General features: G+C 45.9%; 1 protein-coding gene across 8 annotated transcripts in view; it reads left to right on the top strand.

Annotated features, from left to right (window-relative positions):
• The window catches only part of GON4L (gon-4 like), a 75,324-nt gene that overhangs the window by 41,797 nt on the left and 7,515 nt on the right, over positions 1-26,012 (top strand). For 6 of the 8 annotated variants that reach the window (XM_077901017.1, XM_077901020.1, XM_077901019.1 and 3 more), the window contains 12 exons: positions 2,108-2,209; positions 8,653-8,693; positions 9,282-9,385; positions 11,685-11,883; positions 12,386-12,472; positions 13,600-13,774; positions 15,085-15,229; positions 16,872-17,022; positions 22,340-22,456; positions 22,863-24,512; positions 24,937-25,192; positions 25,762-25,946. In XM_077901017.1, coding sequence (XP_077757143.1) covers positions 2,108-2,209; positions 8,653-8,693; positions 9,282-9,385; positions 11,685-11,883; positions 12,386-12,472; positions 13,600-13,774; positions 15,085-15,229; positions 16,872-17,022; positions 22,340-22,456; positions 22,863-24,512; positions 24,937-25,192; positions 25,762-25,946 — 3,212 coding nt within the window. Of the gene's footprint in view, positions 1-2,107; positions 2,210-8,652; positions 8,694-9,281; positions 9,386-11,684; positions 11,884-12,385; positions 12,473-13,599; positions 13,775-15,084; positions 15,230-16,871; positions 17,023-22,339; positions 22,457-22,842; positions 24,513-24,936; positions 25,193-25,761; positions 25,947-26,012 lie in introns of those variants that run through there. The other 2 variants (XM_077901018.1, XM_077901022.1) reach the window with 2 other exon arrangements.

Raw genomic sequence — 26,012 nt, 5'->3', positions numbered from 1 at the left:
ATGGGCTGGCCCACTGGCGTGCTGTGGGCAGAAGCCATCTGTCTCAGTCCTTGCATGCACACAGATAGGGCTTTCCACACCTGTGTGCACAACCCACATGTCAGAGTTCTTCCCAGGGCTTTCATTGTTTGGCATGTTTGTATAGAGCCTGCCTTGAAGATGCTTACGTAGAAAGGACTATAGAGATTGGGAAGACAGGATTCCATAGAAAGGACTATAGAGATTGGGAAGACAGGATTCCATTCGTAAGGATTTAAAGAATTTTTATTGGGAACATTAACACACAAATGGATCACAAAGACTTGACATTTAAATAGATACATTATAGGGATGCCTGGGTGGCTCAGCAGTTGAGCATCTGCCTTTGGCTCAGGGTGTGATCCTGTGGTCCTAGGATTGAGTCCTGCATTGGGCTCCCCGCAGGGAGCCTGCTTCTCCCTCTGCCTGTGTCTCTGCCTCTTTCCTTTATGTCTCTCATGAATAAGTAAGTAAAATCTTTTTAAAAAATTAGGTATATTATAAATAATGCAAATTAATATATTATGACATGAGTATAAATGTGGAGTGAAAAACTTCAGGTTAGGTTGAGGCTAATCGGTGTGGATTTCCCAGTGATTATGAATCAAAATTGTATATATTTTTATTTTTAATGAAAGATACTCATTTATTACAAAAAAATGAAAATACTGTGGTGGAAGGGTACATAGAGGGGAATATTCATCTTAATGCTTTCTGGTTATTTGCTGTGTATTCAGTCAAGCACATATTCACCTCAACAATTTTTTTCCATGAAAGGAATCATAGTATACATATTACTTTGCATCTGCAACTTGCTTCTTTCACTTAACAATATAATTCAACCTGGGTGGCTCAGAGGTTTAGCGCCTGCCTTCAGCCCAGGGCGTGGTCCTGGGGACCTGGGATCGAGTCCTGTATTGGGCTCCCTGCATGGGGCCTGCTTCTCCCTCTGCCTGTGTCTCTGCCTCTCTCTCTTTCTCTCTGTCTCTCATGAATAAATAAATAAAATCTTTAAAACAACAACAACAGCAACAATATAAATCAGACAGTTTTCCATTGTAATACACAGAGACTACTTTTCCCGTTTAATGGCTACATAGTAGTAAAGAATTGAGTTACTCCTGTTTGGCAGACTTTTTTTCTTTTTTTTAAAAGATTTTATTTGAGAGAGAGCATGAGCAGGGGAGCCCATTGTGGGGCCTAGTCCCAGGACACTGAGATCATGACCTGAGCTGAAGGCAGACGCTTCACTGACTGAACCACCCAGGCATCCCTCTTGTACTAGGGACATTTCAAGTTCTCAGGTGTCGCCTATTGCCAGGAGCCACTGTTACTGTGCCAGGCATGCGCAGGACATTTCCATCAGCACTGAATGTTCTTCCAGACATCACTTACCTAAAGTTTTCCTGGAACTTTATAATATAAATCACCTTATTATGTAACGATTCTGTAATTCAGGGACTTCTTCAGTTTTTAATCTAGGAATCATAGCATCAACCTTAGAGGAACATCCCTATTTCTTCTGTGCCCTAACATAATGAATGTTTATTTTGTATATTTTTAGTTATTTCTGAGTCTTATTGTAGGGATGTAACTTTTCATACTGAGGATTATTGTGTGTTATATTGTGTTGTACTTTGTCATGCATGTATTGGACGTTCATGAATGTTTACACATATGTACTGTTTTATACTAAGGCATCAAGATAATAGTTTTTCCCTAATTGTTGGGAATTAGGGTCCTTTTTTTTCCACTGTCAGTGCTTTTATGTATATAGTTTGACAAAAGTGTTATTTTTATGCACTAGTCATAGTGGGGTTACTGAAATAAGTTATATGTTCAGTTTTCTGGCTTTTTGCTGCATTTTGGCAGATTTAAGTCTTTTTAGAAGGAAGGAAAGAACTTGGCTTATTGGAGAGACTAGGTGGGATGTGTCGGCTATCAGAAAGGAGCTGTGCAAATACATGGGGGGAGAAGTTATTTAAAACTTAAGAATAAATGTGCATTATTGGAACAGATTTGTATAATCACTAGTGAAAATGTAAGATTTTAGAGTGTAGAATAAGTGTCCGAAATATTTTTTTCCCAGATGAGGCTGATGATGATGACGATCCAGAATATAACTTCCTGGAAGACCTTGATGAACCAGACACAGAGGACTTCCGCACTGACCGGGCAGTGAGAATCACCAGTGAGTCTGTTTACTAGGAGTATTCCTTGGGACTGTGCCACAGCCACCTCTGTTTACTTTGCAGATATTTGAGGGTGAAGTTTGCAGCCTTTTCAAGTGGAGACATTTGAGTTGTTCTACCCATTTATCTCTGTAATTCTTTAAATTTACATATGTATTTAGGAAGTCTGTCAGTCATTCAGTGGTACATTCCACATTCCTGCCCAGAGTCCAGTATCCGGCTTGGGTTGGGTTTTTTTTTTTTTTTTTTTCCCAGATTTTATTTTTTCATGAGAGACCCAGAGAGGCAGAGACACAGGCAGAGGGAGAAGCAGGCTCTATGCAGGGAGCCCGATGTGAGACTCGATCCCAGGTCTCCAGGATCACATCCCGGGCTGACAGCGACACTAAACCGCTAAGCCACCAGGGCTGCCCCCGGCTGGGGTTGTACCTACTATACCAAAATGAGTAAGGCATGGCTTCCATCCTATAAGACCTCAACTCAAGTAGGGGATACGAACAGAAAAAGTTAGAATACAAAGTGATAGGTGCTCTGAGGGGTTGTAGATAAGGTTCCTAGCGGCCTAAAAGAGAATGTAATCTCCTAGTGGATGGTGCCTAGGAGGGTAGGTGGGCTGGGGGAGGACTCACATGATGAGATGTTTTATTTCAGTTTTGAAGGAGGAATAAGATTTTGAGGTGAGGGGTGTCTGGCTGGCTTAGTTGGTAGACTGTGTGACTCCTGACCTTGGGGCTGTGGGTTTGAGCCCCACGTTGAGTGTAGAGCTTACTTAAAAATAAAATCTTTAAAAAAGAAAGAAATTGTGGGTGAATCGGGATGGATGGATATTGGAAATAGGTAGAAGACTACCCACAAACCATGGACTTGTGAAAGAACACTAATGCATTTGGAAAATGGTAAGTAGTTTGGTATGGAGGTGTAAGTGAGTGGTATAGAAAACATAAGCAGTGTTCCAATCCTGGAGAACCTTGAATTTGAGTTTTGATGTGTCAAAAAAGAGAGCTCAGAGTTTCAGGACGAAAATCCATTGGCACTGATGTGGATTTTAGAAATACAAAATTGATTTAACACCAATTTAATATATTAATATGATGGGTAAAGAGAACAAGATTGGAAGCATGGAAAACAGTTCAATGACTTGGCTTGAGTCATTTGTTTAAAAAGTTACTTCACTGGTTATGTTGCCAATGATAGAAAACATACATGTCAGAAAGTATTGATTTTTATGCAGTGTGTACGTGACCCTGACTTGGAATAGCATGCACAACATGGTGTAAGTGAGATGTTAGCTCTTGATCAGGTTATGGAGAAAGCTTTACAAGCATTCAAACACAATTATTATAATTTAAATAGTGTTGTTTTCTGTGCAGAGAGAATTATGTAAACATGATCCTTTAAGACTTATATTCTAGTTTGTTGCTTCATTTCCTTTTTCATCTTGTTTTTGGCATTAGGATGCCATTTCCTTTATGAAGATATTCCCTTACTTGCTATATTAGGACAATTAAGTTTAGAGTAACTGTTAAAAGGAATCAGAGTGTAGGACGAAAAGGCTTTGAGAAAACTGTGAAGGAAGGTCTAGAAAAGTAGGAGGAAAACCAAGAAAGTCTAGTATCAGAAACCAGGAGAAGGTTCTTTGAAGAAGCATCTAATCCATGTATGTTGGTAATGAGACATCTCTGCCGGATCAGCGAAGTAGATCTCATTTCTGCGTGGCTCTTAGCCTGGTGTACACTTGCCTTTCTTTTTTGTCAGTCATTTTCTTCACTTTACAGATCACTTCTCAGGAAGATCCTCCCCAGTTAGCAAATTTCTTGCTTCACATTCTACCACAGTTCATGTGTTTTTTAGTGACTGCCTCTCTTGTGGTTGCTCAGGTCCTATCCGTCTTCTACCCTAGCCCGTGAACTTCTCCGGGAGTTTGTGCTGTTCTCAGTCCTCAAGCCAGGATTTTGCCAATCAAATAGTGGACTTCTCTGGGATGCCCTAATGACGAGCCATCCTTTCTTGTCATAGGGTTCTGTGATTGTACATTAAAACTGGGATGGAGGGAATCCCTGGGTGGCTCAGCGGTTTAGCACCTGCCTTCACCCCGGGGCGTGATCCTGGGGTCCAGGGATTGAGTCCCACGTCGAGCTCCCTGAATGGAGCCTGCTTCTCCCTCTGCCTGTGTCTCTGCCTCTCTCTCTCTGTGTGTCTCTCATGAATGAATAAATAAAATCTTAAAAAAGAAAAATCAAAACAAAACTGGGATGGAGGGAAGCCTGAGTGGCTCAGTGGTTGAGTGTCTGCCTTCAGCTCATGGCATGATCCTAGTCTCGGGATCGAGTCCCACATCAGGCTCCCTGCAGGGAACCTGCTTCTCCCTCTGATTGTGTCTCTATCTCTCTCTGTGTGTCTCTCATGAATAAATAAATTAAAAAAAAAAACTGGGGTGGAATTCCAGTTTTGTTCCTACCCCTTGTCCTCTTGCGTCTGATATTATCATGTTACAAACGCTATGAGAGAGCTTATCCTTACATGGATGACAAAAACTTAAAAAATCAAAACGTGGAGTCGCGTGGCACCTGGGTGGCTCAGTGCTTGAGTGTCTGCCTTCAGCTCAAGGTGTGATCCTGAGATCCCAGGATCAAGTCCCACATTGGGCTCCCCTCAGGGAGCCTGCTTCTCCCTCTGCCCATGTCTCTGCCTCTCTCTCTGTGCCTCTCATAAATAAATAAAATCTTTAAAAACAAAAAAAAAAAATGTAGAGTCGTAGAGTTTGGTTGGTTCCTGTGGTGGTTTTCCTCCCACTTGAGAATTTGTTTATAACTTCTCTCACGTGGCCTTTTAGTCTGTGCCTGGGCAACCTCCAGAGTTGGGGGCTCATCAGTTCTGAAGGCAGCTTGTCTCTATCTTCAGTATCCCCTCAACTAACATTTTCCTTACTGAATCTAAGTGTACCTGATCTATTCCTGTTTGCCCTTTGTTGCTAGATAATGTATTTTACTTCTGAGTGTGCATAGTAAAAGATGTTCCTTTTCCTAATTTTTTTCTCTGTTGTGCCAAACATACCAAGTTTCTGCAGTTCTCAAAATGCGGTGCTTCCCAGATGTTTCACTACCGAAGCCACTCTTCTGGATTCTGGCATTTATTTTTTTTATTAAAAAATATATTTTAAAAAAATATATTTTTAGGTAGGCTTCACGCTCAGCATGGAACCCAATGTGAGGCTTGAACTCACAAGCCTGAGATTAAGACCTGAGCTGAGATCAAGAGCTGTTCACCTAACCGACTGAGACATCCAGGTGCACCTGGCCTTTATTTTCTTATTTTGTAAGAAGTCCCATTACAATTTCTTTTTTTTTTTTTTAAGATTTTATTTATTTATTCATAAGAGACAGAGAGAGAGAGAGAGAGAGAGAGAGAGAGAGAGGCAGAGACACAGGCAGAGGGAGAAGCAGGCTCCATGCAGGGAGCCCGATGTGGGACTCGATCCCGGGTCTCCAGGATCATGCCCTGGGCTGAAGGCAGGTGCTAAACCGCTGAGCCACCCGGGCTTCCCCCATTACAATTTCTTATGAAACCTCTAAAATACATAGAAAAGTTGAAAAAATTGTACATTGAACACCCATATATCTACCACCTAGTTTCTGTAATTGACTTTTAATGTATTTGCTTTATTCTGCAGCTGTGAATCTCTGTCCATCTGTGTCCCATCTGTGAATCCACGTGGGTTTTCCTCATGCATTTCAGAGTGGGTTGTAGATAACCAGCATACTTCACTCCTAAACATTTCAGCATGCATATCATTCATTTGGGCTCAGTATTTATCTAGTTTCTTTTTTAGGTAAATGTGTTCACAGTGTATTACACAAGTCTTCAGTGTACCATTCAGTGACTTTTGACTTCCTGACACCTGTGTGACCAAACCCCTATGGGAAAAGGGAACTGTCACCCAACAAAGCTCTCTTAGGTTTCTTCCAGATCGTTTTCCCCACCATCCTCCCTGAGGCAACCGTTGTTTTGTTTTTTTCTTTCTTTTTTTCTTTTTTTGTTTTAAAGATTTTTATTTATTTATTCATGAGAGACACACACACACACACACACACACACACACACAGAGAGAGAGAGAGAGAGGCAGGCAGAGACAGGCAGAGGGAGAAGAAGCAGGCTCCATGCAGGGTGCCCGACGTGGGATCCGATCCTGGGTCTCCAGGATCAGGCCCCGGACTGAAGGCGGCGCTAAACCACTGAGCCACTGGGGCTGCCCCGTTTTTTTTCTATAACATTAGATTTGCCTGTTTTAGCATTTCATGTAAAAGAAATTATATAAGGTGTGCTCTCTTGTGTAAAGCTTCTTTCAGCATCAAGTTTTTGAGATGCATCTGTATTGCATGTGTCACTACTTTTTCCCCTTTCATTGCTGAATAGGATTCCATTGTATGACTTTACCAGTTTTTTCATCTTTTTAAAATATATTCCCAGATAATGATGGACACCTGAGTTTGTCTAAAATTTTGGCTATCTTAAATGAAGCTGCTCTCAACTTGTGCAAACCTCTCCCAGACAAATGTTTCATTTTTCTTGGGTCAGCTATCCAGACTGGGACGCCTGCGTAGCTCAGTGGTTGAGCATCTGCCTTCGGCTCAGGTAGTGATCCTGGGTCTGAGGATCGAGTCCCACATTGGGCTCCCTGCATGGAGTCTGCTTCTCCCTCTGCCTGTGTCTCTGCCTCTCCCTCTGTGTGTCTCATGAATAAAAAAATCTTAAAAAAAAAAAAAAATTGCCAACCCTTTTTCCTAAGTGGATTTCCATTTTACCTTCTTGTTATGCTTTCATTTGCTCCACATATTGACCAGCATTTTGATTTTAGCTTTTTTTCCCATAGATTTTATTTATTCATGAGAGACAGAGAGAGAGAGGCAGAGACATAGGCAGATGGAGAAGTAGGCTCCCCATAGGAGCCCGATGTGGGACTCGATCCCTAGACCCGGAATCATACCCTGAACCAAAGGCAGATGCTCAACCACTGAGCCACCCAGGCATCCCTTGATTTTAGCTTTATAATGCCCTCATAAGGGATCCCTGGGTGGCGCAGCGGTTTGGCGCCTGCCTTTGGCCCAGCGCGCGATCCTGGAAACCCCGGATCGAATCCCACGTCAGGCTCCCGGTGCATGGAGCCTGCTTCTCCCTCTGCCTATGTCTCTGCCTCTCTCTCTCTCTCTCTCTATGTGACTATCATAAATAAATAAAATTAAAAAAAAAATAATGCCCTCATAAGAAGGGTTTTGGCAGGAAAGATCACAGATACGTCTAGGTCCTCTAGATGTGGTCTGTAACTGCACTAATTCCATGAGAGGCTAGCTTTCCTGGATACCTGGCTGTTTTGGAGTAGCTGTGTCATACTGAACTTGAGGTCAGCTGGAATATTCAGATCTTTTTTCTTTTTCTTTTTCTTTTTTTTTTTAAGATTTTATTTATTCATGAGAGACACACAGAGAAGCAGCGACAGTGGCAAAGGGAGAAGTAGGCTCCATGCAGAGAGTCTGATGTGAGACTCGATCCTGGTTCTCCAGGATCACGCCCTGGGCTGAAGGCAGTGCTAAACTGCTGAGCCACGTGGGCTGCCCAGAATATTCAGATCTTGTTCAGATTTTTTGGAGCCATTTTACATTTTTGTGCACTTAAGAAACTGATTTTTAAGAATCCTAAGGGTAAGACTTTAAATTTGTCCCATTAAGTTTCATCCAATTAATTTTAAGAAAACATGGAATTTTGAATGTCATCAGTTGGTCTAGCAATCCCTTTCAACTTTATATGATTTACAGACTTGGTAAGTGTGTCTTTTTAGTCTTCTGGGTCATTGATGGAATTGCTTTACGGTTCGAGTCCAAAGACAGGGTCCTGGAGACTTTTCTCGTGGTTCCGTTCAGTAGACTAGGTCAGCAAACTGTGAATTTCCCTTATTGTGAAATTGCTCACATTTCCACATGTCTTCCCATTGGAACTTTAGCTTCTTGAGAGTGAGACTGTTCTTTTTTTTTTTTTTTCCCCCGTAGAGATGGGGATGGTGGGGATTCTGCTGAAGGGAAGAAGGCAGAGGACCAAAGGGAGAGGGAAAGAGAGAATCTCAAGTAGATTCCACGCCATTGTGGAGTACAATGCGGGGCTCGGTCTCACAACCCTGAGATCATGACCTGAGCTGAAATTAAGAGTCTGATGCTTGACTGAGCCACCCATGGGCTCTGTGAGACTTATTTCTGTCATGTGCCCCCTAGCATCTAGAACAGGGCTTGAAGCACAGCTGGGAGTCAGTAAATGTGTTTGAACAAACAAATGACAGATATGGGAGTTTTGTCAAATGTCTTGCTGAAAGCAAGACACAGTGTCTCTTTGGAATTCCCTCCTATTGGAACATGAGACTAACCTGTGCCAACAACACTGTTTCACTTCTTTTCAGAGAAGGAGGTGAATGAACTGATGGAAGAGCTGTTTGAAACTGTGAGTAAGGTTGCTGGAGTGGGAGCTCGGGATGGTGGTGGTGGATTCTCCAGCATGCTCTGTCCTTGGGTCCTAAGCCCTTCCCTCCACAAGGCTGGTTTGGCCATGCCACTTTACCTTTCAGTCCCCTCGGGAGTGAATGTGGTGGGAGGAGAATTTTGCTCACTAATATACTTTGATTGTCCATTTGTAGGTTATTCTTAGTAAAATTTCCTTTCAAACTTTGGATGGCCTCCCCAGCCATCATTCCATGCATCCGTAAAGATTGCAAATTAGTTTTTGGATTATTCTGGGCACATATAGTTATCTTTCTCATAAACTTGTCTCTTGAAAAATATTTCTGATCCTTATCTGTGCTCTGTCTTTACCATTGCAAGTGGCTGATTGAGAGACTTTGTTCCTGGGATAATCGTCAGCCATATGCAGGACTGCAGGCACCCCAAAGTGAGAAAGGTCGTCAGGGAGCTCTTTCTGTGCGCCAGCAGTACTAGCGGCCTGTAGACTGAAGTCTTTGCTTTCCCTTCTCCCTGCGGGGTCACTTCCACACGCTTCTTCCCCAGGAACACCTTCCTTCCCTTGTGCCCTCAGTTCCAAGATGAGATGGGACTCTCCAACGTGGAAGATGATGGCCCAGAGGAGGAGGAGCGTGTGGCTGAGCCCCGGCCTAGCTTCAACACCCCTCAAGCCCTACGGTAGGCTAGACAAAGACGTTGAGATGCAGAATGGGATAAAAGTGTGTGTCCAGACACTTCTGTTCACAGTGGCCCATCACTGACTACTTGCTGTTACTGATGGAGGGATACGTAGCCCTGTGGGGCTGATAGGTCTCCTGTGAATAAGTCTCCTCGTTGTGGGGCAGTGCAGCGACAGACCAGGCTGCGTCTGTTTGGGAAGGGAGAGAAAACAGTAGCTGGCATCCATAGCAGCTTCTCCAGGTGAGTGGTGCTGGAGAGGCATGAGGACTCTGTGACCAGCCACAGAAACAGCCCCTATCATAATAACCTGTATGTCCCTTTTGTTTTCTTTGTTGGCCATTAACCATCTAGTCAATGTTAACAAAAGTTTATTAGTCCCCTTAGCAGTAATTGAGCAGACCATGAAACATCTGCAGTAATGCCCTGTAGTCTGAAATAGAAATACCGCCCTCTTCTCACAAAGTTGGCACTTGTTGCTCCACCCAGAAAGAGGGGTCTTTAATTCTTTCCTTATTTGTGTGGTAAGTGTGTATAATTTAATGAACTGTTATCTATTCTGCATAGCAGCATACATGGTCAGGTGATGGGCTAGCTAGTAGTCAGGGTGTGCTTGGTGCTGTGGGTGGAGCAGAGCAAAGCTGAGAGACCCACAGCCTCCATTAGTCCTGTATTTTCATAGCCTGACTGAACTGGAGAGCTTGGGAGCCACCTGAAAGTCTGGCCTTCCAGGAACATGCAATTAAGTAGAAAAGATGAGGTATTCCAAACATTGCGTAAAAGCTGGGAATATCGTTCATATTCCATTATAATAAATACCATAATGTAACAACGATAGAATTTCAGGATTCAACCTCACCTTTTTTCTATTTTGTTTAAGCTTTTTTGAGATATAATTGACAAAGTTGTGAGATATCAAAAGTGTGTTATATGGTGACTTGATGCAAGTATACATCGTGAAAGGGTCCCGCCATTGAGTTAGTTAATACTCTGTCACCTCATGTATTTACTTTTTTTGGGGGAAACACTTTCAAGATTTCTGAATCTTTATTTGACCCACTTACTTTGATCTATAAACATACTTTGGTTCCACTAATCAACTCTGTCAATGAAGTCTGAAGTCTTTGAATTTGGGATTTATAGTACTACTTTAAAGTCCTGGTTTAGCATCAGCTGCCTCTGGCGCTTGCCCACTTGATCTGCTTGGGCTGCTGCTGCTTCCCATGCAGCTGGAAATGCAAACTTGGTTTAGTTTCTTACTAAATAAGATATCATGGGGGAAAGTGAGCCATCTGTGTCCCTCTTATCAACCAAGTAAATAAAACTTCATAAAACCAGGGGCAAGCTACTTCTGCTTTGTCTGTTTTTCTGTTCCTGTGTTGCTCTGCTAGGAACACAGATAATGAAGAGTTTTCCGTTCTCAGTAAATCTTATACAGAGGACTGTCCGTGTCTTTAGGTTTTTACCATGTGGTTGCCCACACTCGCAGTAAATACTGTTAAAAGGACATAGAATCTTTATCTCTGGAGGCTGTAGAAAGGTTATCATTTAACTATTGTTACAGTATAGAGGATTTCATGAAATAGGTTATCCTGCTGGTTGTACCTACTTGAGGTGGCCCCATCCTGATTGCATAAGCCATCAGCTCATGCTGAGCTCCTTGAGTGTCCCACTCTATCCCAGAACTAGCCTGCGAGCTGGGTATGTAGATGCTTACTTCAGCCCTGGCTGGGCTCTCTCTGGACACAAGGGTGGGCAGGTGGGTTAGAGAAGTGAGAGGAGGCATGCGAGGGTTACAAGATTATGTATTCATAGTGGGAATGGGGTAACACTTGAAACAGTTTCTCACTGCCCTTCCCAGCTATCCTGTGGTCTAGTGTATCCTATTCCTGCTTCACACCAAGTCTTTGAGTTTTTAGGACAGGAAGGCAGGGCAGCCTAAGTGGATTGGAGTGGCAGGAGGGCAGAAGCTGGACCTGAGGCTGGGGTCATGGGTCCATTAGGGGACAAATGCTGGACATAGAGAAGATTCTGTGTGACTGTTGGGAACATGTCCCAGGTTAATGTGGGGGTCAGTAGGACTCCAGGATGGTGAGTTCTTCTTGTTGGCTCTTTGACTGCTTTGTTGTTATCCAGACATTTCTCTGCCCCTAGAGTTTTGTTTAATTTGACAAAAATGGGGTGTGGGGGGTTCATAGAAGGTGGAAATATTCAGACTCTCAGCCCACTGTTAGGAGGAGCTGAGTGTGTTGTAAGCCTAGGGAAATGCTCACATACACTCCTTTCCCTCCTGGGATAGGTTTGAGGAACCACTGGCCAACTTGCTGAATGAGCAACACCGCACAGTGAAGGAACAGCTCGAGCAACTGAAGATGAAGAAGTCTTCGGGCAGACAACAGCAGGAGGTCGAGAAGGTGAAGCCCCAGAGTGAGAAAGTCCATCAGACGCTGACTCTAGACCCAGCACAGAGGGGACGCCTCCAGCAGCAGATGCAGCAGGTGAGTCTCCTCCTGGCAACATCGGTGCTGGTTGGGCCTGAGCCTGACACGGACACCAGAAGCTAGCAGTTCTCTAAACATCAGAAACAGGCATCTTGATGCCCACTGAAGTCATAGGACCATGAGATCTTCACATCACTTAGGACCTTGAAAGGGCATCACGTTGGTATCCTTATGGTTCAGGCAGGAATGCAAATGCATGTATGACCCTCATATTCCAAAGTTACAGATTGCAGAGTCCTCTGTGATGTGTTCTGAATGTAACGGCCTCACTTGCTGGAGTTCTAAATTCAGTCCCTCTGGTTTGATGTTGAACTTCCTCTAATTCTGTCTTTTTGCTTAAGGGGAACAGATCTGAGAAATTCACACCAAGATATAGTGCCAATCTCATAGTCTCTCTGGAAAGCAAAATGTGTGGTAACGTTGCAGACATCTTGGTAAGGTCTTCTGGGAAATGACAACATCGTAACCTGTCACCGTGTTATTTTCTTTCCCTCCCCAGCACGTTCAGCTCTTGACGCAAATTCACCTTCTTGCCTCCTCCAACCCTAACCTCAGTTCAGAGGCCAGTACCACCAGGATATTTCTTGTAAGCTTCCAAGTATCATTCACTCTATAAACTTTGGTATCTATTAGCTTGGGGGGGGGGTCACTTTACCTAGATGGTCACCCAGCACCATCCACATTTCTCTACTGTGTGTTCTGGCAGCTATTCCTATGGCTTCCTACATTTGCTGAGAGAACAGCCTCTGACCCTGTACAAGACCAAAAAGTGTATCCAGTTTCCTTAAGTCTATTCCTCTGACTTTTTTATTGGTCCTCTTCCTCATCCTTTTTTTTTTTTTTTTTTAAAGATTTTATTTATTAGAGCACACAAGCAGGGAGGAGAGGCAGAGCAAGAGAGAGAGAAGCAGACTCCCCACTGAGCAGGGAGCTGATACAGGGCTCCATCCTAGGACCCTGAGTTTATGACGTGAGCCAAAGGCAGATGCTTCACCAACTGATCCCCCTAGGCACCCCTCCTCTTCCTCCTCTACGTCTACCCTGATTTCTTAGGTTTTTGATACTTCTATTCTTTTTATTGAATTCATTATCCATTCAGTAGGCTGTTAGTATTTTACGTATAAAATTAATTTTGGTTATGAAGTTTTTAAGTATTTTGGAGGAAGGGCTTTCAATTTTGAAATTTTCTAGTGTTATTCAAAGAAACCAAAAGACAAGAAATTTTAATTCTCACTTTCCAAAACCTTAATTCTAGCTGGGGAGCTAGACCATCCATCTGAAAATTGAAGAATAAAGCAAGAGCAGATGAGTGTTTCATAAACACAATCCTTGAATATCTGAGGAGTTAACAAGACAGTAGTCTTAATGGAATAATGTTAATTACGAGGGACTTTTTTTTTTTCCTCAAAGACCTTTCATTTGTTTATTCATGAGAGACACAGAGAGAGAGGCAGAGACACAGGCAGAGGGAGAAGCAGGCTCCATGCAGGGAGCCTGACATGGGACTTGATCCCGGGTCTCCAGGACCATACCCTGGACCGAAGGCAGGCGCTAAACCGCTAAGCCACCCGGGCTGCCCATGAAGGACTTTCTGATGATTGTTACCTGTTTCTGTCCTCTAGCAGGAAGGACAGATTCTCCCTCAGAGGCAAGTGGGGGCTGCTGGTATTTAGTGTCTGGGGCTGAGGTCCCCTTTGTGCTCTGTCTCCCCAGAAGGAGCTGGGCACCTTCGCTCAGAGCTCTGTGGCGCTCCATCATCAGTCCAGCCCCGGCTTTCAGACCTTGTTCCAGCCTTGCAACCTACTGGGGGCGATGCAGCTCGTCGAAGACTTCAACACGCACATCAGCGTCATTGACTGGAGTCCTCGTAAAACCGTCAAGAAGACAGGTAGGGGACACACGCCTGCTTCTGCTTTTTCCTTGCATGGAGAGGTGGGGGTCTTACCCCATACCTTCCTTCTGAGGACGTGGTAGTGTTTCGGCGTCCATGAGGGCTTGGCCGCCAGACAGGGCGCTGCGGGGGCAGAGAGCTAGATGTGAGGGTGGGAAGTGCCAGGAGAGAGGTCCAAGGGATCTGCTGAAGGTAAAAGTCAAGTGGTTTTAAGTTGGCCCGTGCTTAGGGTTTTACTCTGCCTCATTAAGATACTTTTATTTCCCTTAATGGTTGCAGTTGGGTCTCCACTTTGAATGAAATGTTGATTTGGGAACTAGGCACAAATTAGAGATGTTGTACATTTGCCATGTTCAGTGTTTTAAAGACTTGTGCAGGTTTGGTGCAGGTTTGGTTTCTACCTTACATTTTTTTAGTACTTTTTGAGAAAACATTTGCTGTTCCCTTAAACTGAATAATTGCTTCTGATTAGTTTCCTGGTTTAGCAGAGGAGTTGTGGTTTGCACTGGATGTGCGTTTGTCTTTGGATTTCTTTTTTAAATCCCTGATTCTAACCATTAAATTGAATATAGTTGAGTTTAAGTGCCTTATGTCTTAGACACTGATCTCAAACAACTTTCTTAGCTTGTGATGGTAATGAAAACTTAACATCTTGCCATGGTAATAAATGACACAGTGTCCTGTGTTTTTCTTCGGGAGATATAAAAATACCATTTATGGAAGAACTATGGATATAGTCGAGCTTTCCATGTCTAGAAAGGCAGACGTGCCTGGAATTGAGAGGCGTAGGCAGCAAGGCAGAAATGAGTGAGACTGAGTTGTCTTGTTCCTTTTACGGTTTTTGTTCGCAACTCCAGGAGGAATCTGGGGAGGACTTAATGAAAGTTAAGTTAGAATCAAATAAATAAAATAAGGGATCCCAGATTTGTGAGGGAGATGAAGGAAGTTGGCATCTTATCCTAGAAGAAAACAAGCATTGTTGAAGGTTCCCTTTGAAGGACTGAAGGGGGGTGGGAGTTAACAGTCTGAGGGACAGAATTGCTGGCAGGAGGCAGGAGTGTGCACCGCTGAGGTGCTGGGCACTCCACCGAGGCCAGAGGGAGTGCCAGGGCCGGTGTGTTCAGTGGCGCCGAATGGACCTCCTTGTACATACCCATGTGCTGGCCTGAGGAAGATGCTAGGATCTTCTCGGGGAAGGGGCTGGGGGACACCTCCAGGTAGGGGCAGCTCTACCTAAATGCAGATGTGCATTCAGAAGCTCTCTTTTGTTCTAGAATTTCATTTACCACAGAAAGTTTTCCTCACAGCAGATGAATTTCCCTGTTTGCCAAAGCAAGTGGCTTGGATCCTGGCCACCAGCAAGGTTTTCATGTATCCAGAGCTACTTCCAGTGTGTTCTCTGAAGGCGAAGAACCCCCAGGATAAGATTTTCTTCACCAAGGCTGAGGACAAGTAAGGGTTTACTGTGGGGGAGCAAAGGCACCAAGTGCCCTGAGGAAAAGACTTAGTTCTTTTTCTTGAGGCACTTAGGGGAAACAAGGCACCTGTCACCGGACATGGACACATGATCAGAAGCAAAGCCATATTGCTGGGCACAGCTCTGTGGTGTGTGTCTGCTCCAGTAGTGCCAGATGGTGCTGTTTTGGCAGAACAATGTTTTTTTTTTTTTTAAACAATTTAACTTGTTTTTTTGTTTTTATTTGTTGTAGAAACCAATCTCATGGTACTGTTAGACAAAATTTTTGAAAGGAAAATAATTAAAAAAAAATTTTTTTTTTTAGATTTTATTTATTTATTCATGAGAGACACAGACAGAGAGGCAGAGACACAGGCAGAGGGAGAAGCAGGCTCCATGCAGGGAGCCCAATGTGGGACTCGACCCAGGGACTCCAGGATCAGGACCTGAGCCAATGGCAGGCGCTAAATCGCTGAGCCACCCAGGGATCCCCAGGAAAATAATTTTTATCCATAATCTTAACTACCCATGATAATGACTTCTTTCCTTTTATTTTAAAAAGATTTTATTTGTTCATGAGAGACAGGGAGAGAGAGAGGCAGAGACACAGGCAGAGGGAGAGAGAGATAGAGAGAGAGAGGCAGAGACAGAGACACAGGCAGAGGGAGAAGCAGGCTCCACGAAGGGAGCCTGATGTAGGACTTAATCCCAGGACTCCAGGACCATGCCCTGGGTCAAAGGCAGGTGCTAAACAGCTGAGCCACCCAGGGATCCCCTTTCCCTTCCTTTTCTTTCTTTCTTTCTTTCTTTTTTTTTGGGGGGGGGTAAGCTCTGTGTCCAACATGTGGCTCGAACTCATGACCCTGCGATCAAGAGTCATACACTCTACCCACTGAGCCAGTCCAGTGCCTCCAATGATTATTCATATAAATATATATTTTTTATTTTTTTGACTTAACACCTTGAAATTGTTTTTCTGTGCTTCTGCTGGAACTTGATCCTTCCCGTTGTTTCTGTTTTGTCTTCTCAGGTGATGTTCCGCAGCCATAGGGCAGCCCTTTTATCTGCCTGTTTCATTTTTTCTCCTCTCTTTTTTTGCTGCTGTTAGTAGGGCTTCAACAAGCATCTTTGTGCATAGAGCAGGAAAGTCTTTTGAGTTTATCCCTTTGGGTAAATTCCCAAGCGTGAGATTATTTGGTAAAGGTCGTGAACATTTTCATGGTTCTTGATGTGTGTTGGCCCCCAGCCATCAGCAGTTGTGTAGGTAACCACACTTGCACGGTTATGTTGGGAGGTGGTGTTGGTTCTGATTTAATACGTCTCACACAGTGCACATTACTCATTCCATATTTGAATTTTGTTTGTATCGTTAGTGTGAAGCACATCATGATCTGACATTTATTAGTGATTCAAACCCAGTTTTCCTCTTCCCACTTGAGTGGGAACTCCTGGTGGTGTCTTTGTTGTTGTGCTTTCTAGCTCTCAATTCACACCTGCAGTTCTCTGCTGGGCAGCCATTGGCTTGCACAGGAATGAGGTGTGCAAGAGTGGGTCGGTCGTACACAGTGTGCTCCTCTGGAGAGAGAATGTTCTGTAGAACAGAATGAGGTGAGATTTAGGTCATGACCCCTTTCTCAGTTTGTTGGCTTTAGGGCTAAAGCACTTTGAAGGGACCAAGTTTCCTAAGCTGCTGATCAGCAAGTATCTCCTAACCTGCAAGACTGCCCACCAACTGACAGTGAGGATCAAGAACCTCAACATGAACAGAGCACCTGACAACATCATCAAAGTAAGTGCTTCCTGCATGCTTGGCCTCATTGGTCTCAACCTCAGCAGAGGGGCCCCAGCTCCTCCCACCCTAGTTAGATTGGGCCCTCTATGGCCTTTCCAGGGACATTGACCCTTATTTTCTTCTATAGTATCATCTTCTTGGTTTGCTACAGGTATTTCTCCTAAAAATAAAATTATTCCAACTCTTTTTTAAAAATTATTTATTTATGTATTTGAGAGAGAGCTAGAGAACATGTATGGGGGGCAGGGGCAGGGAGAAGCAGACTCCCCAACATGGGGCTCAGGACCTGAGCTGAAGGCAGACACTTAGCCCACCAAGCCTCTGAGGTGCCCCAGAATTATCCCAGCTCTGAAAGTGGGATTTTCTCTCGAGCCACCCATTCTCTTTTCTGCTGGCCTTCTGGAAGAGTAGACAATAATCCGCTGTGTCCTCTTTTTTTTTTTTTTTTTTTTAAGAGTTTATTCATGAGAGACACAGAGAGAGAGGCAGAGACATGGGGAGAGGGAGGAGAAGCAGGTTCCATTCAGGGAGCCTGATGTGGGACTTGATCTTGGAACTCTGGAATCATGCCCTGAGTCAAAGGCAGATACTCAACCACTGAGCCACCCAGGCATCCCTGTATCTTTTTCTTTACTTGTTTCCTGTAGGTATGTCTGTCGAAGGTAAACGTATATACTTTATAAAAGGTAAAGAGTTTAAGTGATTTAAAGAGTCAGATAGTTCCATGAGGTTTATTATGAAAATACTTTTCTCCCTGTTTCCCACTAGGTTTTTGAGGAGTGGCGTGTCTGTGGCTGTATCTGGGAGGCTTGCTTGTTATTGCCCCCCTTGGTGCTTTGGATCGAAGCCTCATTTTTTTATTATTATTATTATTATTATTATTATTATTATTATTACTATTATAAAGATTTATTTATTTATTCATGAAAGACACACACAAAGAGAGAGAGAGAGAGAGAGAGAGAGAGAGAGAGAGGTAGAGACACAGGCAGAGGGAGAAGCAGGCTCCTTCCAGGAGCCCGATGCAAGACTCAATACCAGATCCCGGGATCACGACTTGAGCCAAAGGCAGCTTCCCAAACTGCTGAGCCACCCAGGCATCCCTGAAGCCTCATTTTTTAAAGCGTAACATGGTGACAGAGGCTTTCCCATCATCACAGGTGTCTTCTGTCCCCTGATTCTCCCACGGGGTCATGGTTTTGGAGAGATCGGGTTCAGGGCTCACAGTGTAAGCATGGGACATGCTTGTCTTTGCCCTCACAGCTGAGCTCTGTGGCCTAGCATGATTTCTTTGCCTTTTCTGCCCATATGCTGTTTTGTGGAGTTGATAATTGCATTTGGGGGTGGGTGGGGTGGGGCTTGGTTTTGTGAGGTGTGTCCCTGTTCAACACTGGAGTTTACCACGGTATATGGAGTCTCTGGTCAGCAATGTCGATATTCTGTCATTTTCAACATCCTGAGGATGCCTTGCCCCAACTCCTCTGATGGTACTCCCTCTAAACATGTTACTCTCGTGGCTTTCTGCATGAACAGCTTCTTGGGGATTTTCTCCCCTGTCATCTTGGGGGGCTAGTTTTGCCTCTTACATGTGTGCATCCTCCTAGTCCCCGAACCCGCACCTTTCTTGCTTTTACCTTCTTATTTTAGTGGAGCACATCCTCATGGCATTCTGGGGGAGGGCTTGAGAAACAGGCATTTAGATTGAAACTGGCCATAGTCACAGTATTCACAGTGCGTGGATTCCACCAGATGCCGCAAGCTAGTTTGCGTGTGTGTGACCATTGTTACTATGTGACACAAGGTCATACCACAGGAGGGGAAGACCTTTCTGTCTTTTTGCAACTTAGGAATCTCTTTATTTAAAACAAAAAGTTTTTTAAAAAGTTTAAAAATATATCCTTTTTCTACTTTCCACTTTCAGTGGGCCTGGATTGGGAGGTTGGAAATCATTTGTGTTAGAAAGCTTTAAGGGCCTTGTTCCAGTTTCTTCTAGTTGCTGTGCTATCGCTTTAGAGATTTGATGCCATTTTGCCTCTTGAACCTGTGTGACGCCTGTGCTTCCTGTGGTGCCAGCAGCATATAGGATTTTTCCTTTTCTCCAGTGTTTTGGGATTTTATGGTACTGTGGATGCCTCAGCATGGGTCCAGTGTCATTGATTTTGCAGAGACTGGGCATCTCTCCTGGGTGGTACCCCCCCATGCTCTGCCCTGGGCGGCACCCCCCATCCCCATGTGCTCTCCCCGTTGGTACCTCTAGGCCTCCCAGTGATTTTCTCTTTTCCCAACACTTGATCTTTTGTTCTGTCTTCTCGTCTGTTACTTTAGCTTCTTCTGCCTTTCTGCTGAGTTAGCTCTTCATTTCTCCAGAGATAGATACATAGATTTTTAAAAAAAAAGATTTTATTTATTTATTTATTTATTTATTTATTTATTTACTTACTTACTTACTTATTTATTTATTTGACACAGAGCACAGCAGAGGGAGAGGGAGAGGGAGAGGCAGACTCCCCGCTGAACAGGGAGCCTGATTTGGCACTCGCTCCCAGGACCCTGAGATCATGACCTGAGCTGAAGGCAGATGCTTCACTGACTGAGCCCCCCAGGGACCCCTCCAGTTATATTTTTAATTTCCAATAGCTCTTTTATATCTGTTGATTATTCTTTGATTGCAAACGGCAGGGGGAGTGTGGGAAGCAGGAGAGGACAAAGGCTGGGCTTGTCTCCTGTGACCCATCACACAGGTCGCCTAGCAGCCTCAGGCCAGCTCCTCCCCCGCTACAGCCGACAGGGTGGGATAGGGGCCTCAGTGTCTCTTCAACGGCTTCTGCCTGTCCTCATCTTTTCCTATTTCCACTTCTAGCTGTACCGCCACCTCCAGAGGTTTCTGCTCTCTCACCCTGTGGCCAGTCTCCGACATTGTCATATTGGTCCTTAACTTCTCCCCATGTGATATTTGGCTTTCTTCATTCCCCTGTGTGTCTCCACTCATCCATCTGATTTTTAGTTTTGAAATTTTTACTGCTTTTACCTTTTCTTTCATTCTCTTTCCTTATAGGCTTTTACCTTAAAACAATTCCCTTCTGTTTTCATGGGGTTTTAAGAGGGAACAAAGCCAAATGGATGTGTTTAATCTGTTTTTAACGATAAGTTAACTCTTTAATCTCTGAAAGCATGGATATATCCCTGCCGAGATCTCAAATTATTTCCCCCTTGGCAATCCAGTGGCTGCTTTCCTGCTGTTATCCTGTGTAATTGTCCGGCTGGTGCTGTCCTTGACTCCCATCTCCTGCTCCCAGCTCAGTGGCTCCTGCACGAGTTCCCCTTGCCCTGCTCTACCCGCATGTCTGTGTTCCACAGGAGACTTGCAGCATGTGGGTTCTTCCACATTCATGCGTGTTGGCATGTTCTTTCTGTCTCCTTGTGGTCTTCACATCTGTGTCTTTGGTCTGGCTTTTTCTCCCGAGTGCCAGCTTTGTGTAGCCAATTGTTGGCAGACATTCTTACCCGGGTTGACTCATTGACTCCTCAGTCTGAACTGTTTTCCTCTGCACCTTCCAGTTGTTGCCACCAGCCGCCCTTACCAGCACCCCCCCCTCCCCCAGCTTACCCTGCTGTCATCTGTGTCTGGGGGACATCGTTGTCCGGCTGGTACCATTAGTCTCCCAACTTGAGCACTGCCATAGGTGGGTCTGTCCCACACCCTCCATTTTACCCAGCTAATGCGGTGGCCTTACTGCTGTCCTTTGTTATGCCTGGATTTGTGGCCTGCTTTTCTAACTGGTATCTCTAATTCTGGCTCCTTCACGTTGCTGCTGTGGCCACCTCTAGATAATACTTCGGGGTAGAGTTCACACTGCCGATGTGGCAACGAAGGCCCAGCCTGCCTTGCCTCCGACTTGTCTCCAGAAGTCTCTTCACATTCCTTTGTTGTAGCCAGACCAGTCTCTTTGTGGTTCCTTAAACATGCTCATGTTTCAGAACAAGAAGTGTGCTCTGCCCCTGCCTGCCTCCTCAAACTCTGTGCCGTCAAGAGTCATCTGTAGTTGCAGCTGCTCCAGAGATGTTTTTATTGTTCAAGTTTTATCATTTTTATGTGCATCTTTGTACTTTTGTACAGAGAATATAATTTTTGACTCTTTCTCCTTGTCTGTAAGCTCCTTGGGAACAGGAATGTCTTCTTTTATTTGTCTACTCGGCCTCTAACGGGTGCTTAGCAAATGTGGATTGGATGAATGCTTGTCACTGTTTAGACTCCTGTTAATTTACTCTTAAAACAGAATTGTGTCAATCTCCCTTCTCTTTTTCCCTTCCCCTGTGATGTCCTTTGCACCATTACTTCCTTACTAGGAAACTTCTGTGAGTCCTGGATGAGGGTTAAGGTGTGATGGTGGCTGCTTTTGAGTGGGAGCAGATTTGTTGACGTAGAATCACTCTGACCATCTGCTTCCTTTTCTTTGTGAAACCATGTCTGATGATATGGAGTGTTGCAAAATCTTCATTAGAATTTAGAGGTTGGGGGATCCCTGAATGGCTCAGTGGTTTAGTGCCTGCCTTCGGCTGAAGGCGTGATCCTGGAGTCCCGGGATCGAGTCCCACATCAGGCTCCCTGTATGGAGCCTGCTTCTCCCTCTGCCTGTGTCTCTGCCTCTCTCTGTGTCTCTCATGAATAAATAAATAAAATCTTAAAAAAAAAAAAAAGAATTTAGAGGTTGGAGGCACCTGGGTGGCTCAGTGGTTGAGCATGTCTGCCTTTTGCTTAGGTTGTGATCCCAGAATCCTGGGATCAAATTCCACATTGGGCTCCCCACAGGGAGCCTGCTTCTCCCTCTGCCTATGTCTCTGTTTCTCTCTCTGTGTCTCTCATAAATAAATAAATAAAATCTTAAAAAAATAAGCCCTTGGAGGTTTGTTTAAAAAAAAAAAAAAGAATTTAGAGATTGGGGCTCCTGGGTGGCTCCCTCAGTAAAGCATCTGCCTTCGGCTCATGTCATGGTCCCAGGGTTCTGGGATCAAGTCCTGCATTGGGCTCCCTGCTTAGTGAGGAGTCTGCTCCTCCCTCTGCCCTACCCCCTGCTCGTGCTCATTCTCTCTCTTTCTCTCTCAAATAAATAAATAAGTAATCTTGAAAAAAATAATTGAGATTAATGTAATTTGTTTTTGTTTTTTTTTAAGTATAATTTGAAATGTAGAGCATTAAGCATGTATTTGTATGTATGGGAGGTGTCTCAAATCTCTGCACACTTCACTCCCCAGCCTGACAGAGGGCAGTGTTTCTGGAGGGAATGTGAATTGTGTGTCATTTCTTCCTGCTCAGTTTTATAAGAAGACCAAGCAGCTGCCTGTCCTGATGAAATGCTGTGAAGAGATCCAACCACATCAGTGGAAACCACCTGTGGAGAGGGAAGAACACCGGCTTCCGTTCTGGTTACAGGTACAGGCTTCCTCCTTGACATGTGTAGGCCACAGAATGTCCCTGAAACCCTGCCAGAGATGTCAAGGACTGTTTTCTGCCTACACTATGTAGTTGTAGGACAGGGTCTCAGGAGAGCTGCCTCATTCACCCCTCCTCTCCTGCTTTGCCCTCCCCCCAGGTGACTCTGTAGCCTTTGAAAAGAAAAAATAGTAAAATGATAGTTTCCTAAAGGAAACTCAGACAAGAGTTTCTAGAGTGTATAATTGGAATGTAGTCTTGGTGAAATTTGATATCCTGCAGAAAAATCCTTCTTGAAAAGATTTTTTTGAGACTGTCCTAGAAAGGTCCCTAAAAACCCAGGAAGCCTTGTTCTTTCTGCCAGATGCTGACATGTGCTGGATCAGTGTGTTCTTATTCTCAATAGGCCAGTCTGCCATCCATCCAGGAGGAACTTTGGCGCATAGCTGGCGGCGCCAGAGGGGTAGGAAATGTGACTGGAGCCGCTGAGGTCAGCTCAGAGCCCTGCCTGGGGAAAGGCCGCTCGGAATTGGGGAGTGACACTCCGTATCCACTGCTGTTGCCCAAGGGTGTGGTCCTGAAACTGAAGCCAGTTGCCAACTGTTTTTCCAGGAAGGCCTGGAGACAGAAGCGGCCGGCAGTCCTGAAGCCCCTGCTAATTAGACCCAGCCCCTCTCTCCAGCCCAGCTCCTCCACCTCTGGGAAAGCTCCCACAAGGTCAGCCCAGTCAGAAGCGCCCCCTAGCAAGATGGTGGTCCGGATTCCTCCCATGATCCAGCCAGCCACTGTCCTACAGACGGTGCCAGGTGTCCCTCCCCTGGGGGCCCCTGCGGGGGATGGTTTTGAGTCTCCAGCAACACTACCTCCCACGCCCCACGAGGCCAGGACCAGCTTCCCTCTGTCTGAGCCCCAGCCTCTGCTCACCCCTGCCCCTGTGCCCAAGGTAATGCTGCCCTCACTTGCACCCTCTAAGTTTCGAAGGCCATGTGTAAAGCCGAGAGCCTCAAAGAGGAAGGGGGCCAAGGCCTCCCTCTGTCTGGAGCCAACCTCCCTCATCCACCCAGTTCCCGTCATCTTCACCGTACCCGCCACCACAGTCAAGGTCGTGAGCTTTGGCAGTGGCTGCAATGTGATCCAGCCTGTCAACGCAGCTGTGGCCCCAAGTTCTCAGACCATTCCCATCACCACCCTCTTGGTTAACCCTACGTCCTTCCCCTGCCCGTTGAACCAGCCCCTTGTGGCCTCCTCTCTCCCACCATTCATTGTTTCCAGCAACTCCGTGAGTCTTCCTGTCCCATCCACCCCTGAAGATAAGGCCCAAGTGAATGCAGACATTGGTGGCCCTCTGGCTGAAGGGAAAAATGCCTTTCAAGGCCTAGAACCCAAATTAGAGCCCCAGGAATTCTCTCCTCTCTGTGCTCCTGTCTTCCCCAAAGAGGAGCACAGCCCAGGGCCACTGGCAGCAGATTGTGTGTGCCAGGAAGAGCTACCAGAGAACAGTGCCTGTGGCTGGACTCTTGTGAAGGCAGAGGACGAGAGGCAGGCTCTGCAACCGCTGCCCCCGGGGGACGTGGAGGAAATGGTCAAGATGGAACCTAAGGACCCTGGGGAGGATGATGCCAGTGGGTCCCCGGGGCAGGACGGCTGTGAGGACATCAGAGAGGAATGTGCTGTGGGCTTGGATGCTGGCTTCCCAGGTGAGGAGCTGAGCAGTCCTAGGGAGCGGAGGGGACAGCCGGCTGTCCAGCAGGAGGAAGAGAGGAGTGAGCCAGCTGGAGCTTCTTCAGCTGCCCGGGAGCCTCGGGATGAGGGAGACTCAGGGGACATGAGCAAAGGGTCTCTGGAGATGGCTTCCTCCTGTGCTGACCATGAGGTAACATGCGGCAGCCCCCTAGGGCAGTCTGAGGCTTGTGGCAGCACTGACGGCCAGGTGGTGGAGACCCCAGCTGGCCCGGAGGAGGAGGAGGAGGAGGACTTTGATGACCTTACCGCAGATGAGGAGGAGGAGCTGTCATCCGCCTCTGAGGAGTCCGTGCTGTCTGTCCCGGAGCTCCAGGTGAGCGCTGCCAACCTTCTCAAACGCTATGGCAAGCTGCTCACGCTTTGCCTCATATAGTCCTCCTGTCATGTGTGTTTAGCTTCTGAGTATGTTTGTGGGACATAGTTTGATGGGAGGTTGAGGTGAGAAGAGGTAGCAGGTAAGCTTTTACTGAGGTGTTATGTCTGACTCAGTCATTTAAAGGTTAGATTGCATCACCGTGCACAGTTTAAATTCCTGAACACATAGATCCTATGTGGGCCAAGGAACCCATCTTCAGGGTAGAAGGTGACCTTTCAAAAGGCATCTCCCAACCCCTACCTGCTACTGGGCCGCCAGTCCGGCTCTCCCTGTGTCTCGACTCCGTGTTGGGCCCTGGTGGCCGCACCTGTGGCCTCGGCGAGCCAGTGCTACCCTGGGGACACTCTCCTGGGCTTTGCAGGAAACCATGGAGAAGCTGACCTGGTTGGCCTCTGAGAGGCGTGCAGGCCAGGAGGGCGAGTCTGAGGAGGAGAATTCTCAGGAAGAGAACTCTGAGCCTGAGGAAGAAGAGGAAGAAGAGGCAGAGGGAATGGAAAGCCTGCAGAAGGAGGACGAAATGGCAGATGAAGCCATTGGGGATCCCACTGAGAAGCCGCCAGCCCCCTTCGCCTCGCCCAGGACCGCTCCAGAAGCCGAGGCCAGCAGTACCCCGCCAGGTGAGTGGCAAGCCTGATGTGAGGGCCGGGGCCCAGCTGGCCCCCTTTCCATATGTTGTGCCGAGTGGCTCGTTGAAAACCACGTGTGAGTTATTAGAGGCCATCCTCTGGACCTCCCCCGAGCATGTTTGTCTGGAGCCTTTTCAGAGAAGCATGCTCAGAGGTTGCAGATACAACTCTTAGCAGCTGCTAGGTTTGTATAGGTTTGTTCAAGTGTGTATGCTGCTCCTCCATCCGTCACTCGGGAGGCTAAGAGCTACGTTTTTTCACTGTTCTCACCACAGCCTAGTCCCTTGAGAGCCCAGCATAAGACCAGACTCACTCTCAAGACCCCCTTTTTCCGTACGCGGTAGCAGAGAGCCCCTTACTGTCCCGGGGAATGTGGCTATGCCAGCTCTGCACAGGCTGGCCTGACACGCAGTCGTGCCTTTGTATCATGTTCCCACTAGCCTTTCTTGTAAGGCAGTCTGAGACAACGAGTGGTATTTTGGTGGGGTGGGTGTGTGTTGCAGGCGGGAGGAGTGGGGTTATGGGGCAAGAGCCACAATCTTTTTCCCATGTTTTCCCAGGAGAGAGTGGCAGAGCTGCTGGGAAGGGCCGGGGCAGTCAGCGAGCGCGTGGCAAGCGGGGAAGTCGGGCCCGTGCCAGCAAGGACACATCCAAGCTGCTGCTGTTATATGACGAGGACATTCTCGAGCGGGACCCACTCAGGGAGCAGAAGGATTTGGCCTTTGCTCAGGCTTATCTGACCAGGGTAGGCAGGTGCTGCTTCCTCCTGCTGCCCGTCAGTCCAAATGCTGCTGCTTCTCCTTCCAGGGAC

The sequence above is a fragment of the Canis aureus genome, chromosome 6 (assembly GCF_053574225.1).
Source record: "Canis aureus isolate CA01 chromosome 6, VMU_Caureus_v.1.0, whole genome shotgun sequence".
NCBI classification, from domain to species: Eukaryota; Metazoa; Chordata; class Mammalia; order Carnivora; family Canidae; genus Canis; species Canis aureus.
This window is presented reverse-complemented; position numbering and strand designations above follow the sequence as displayed.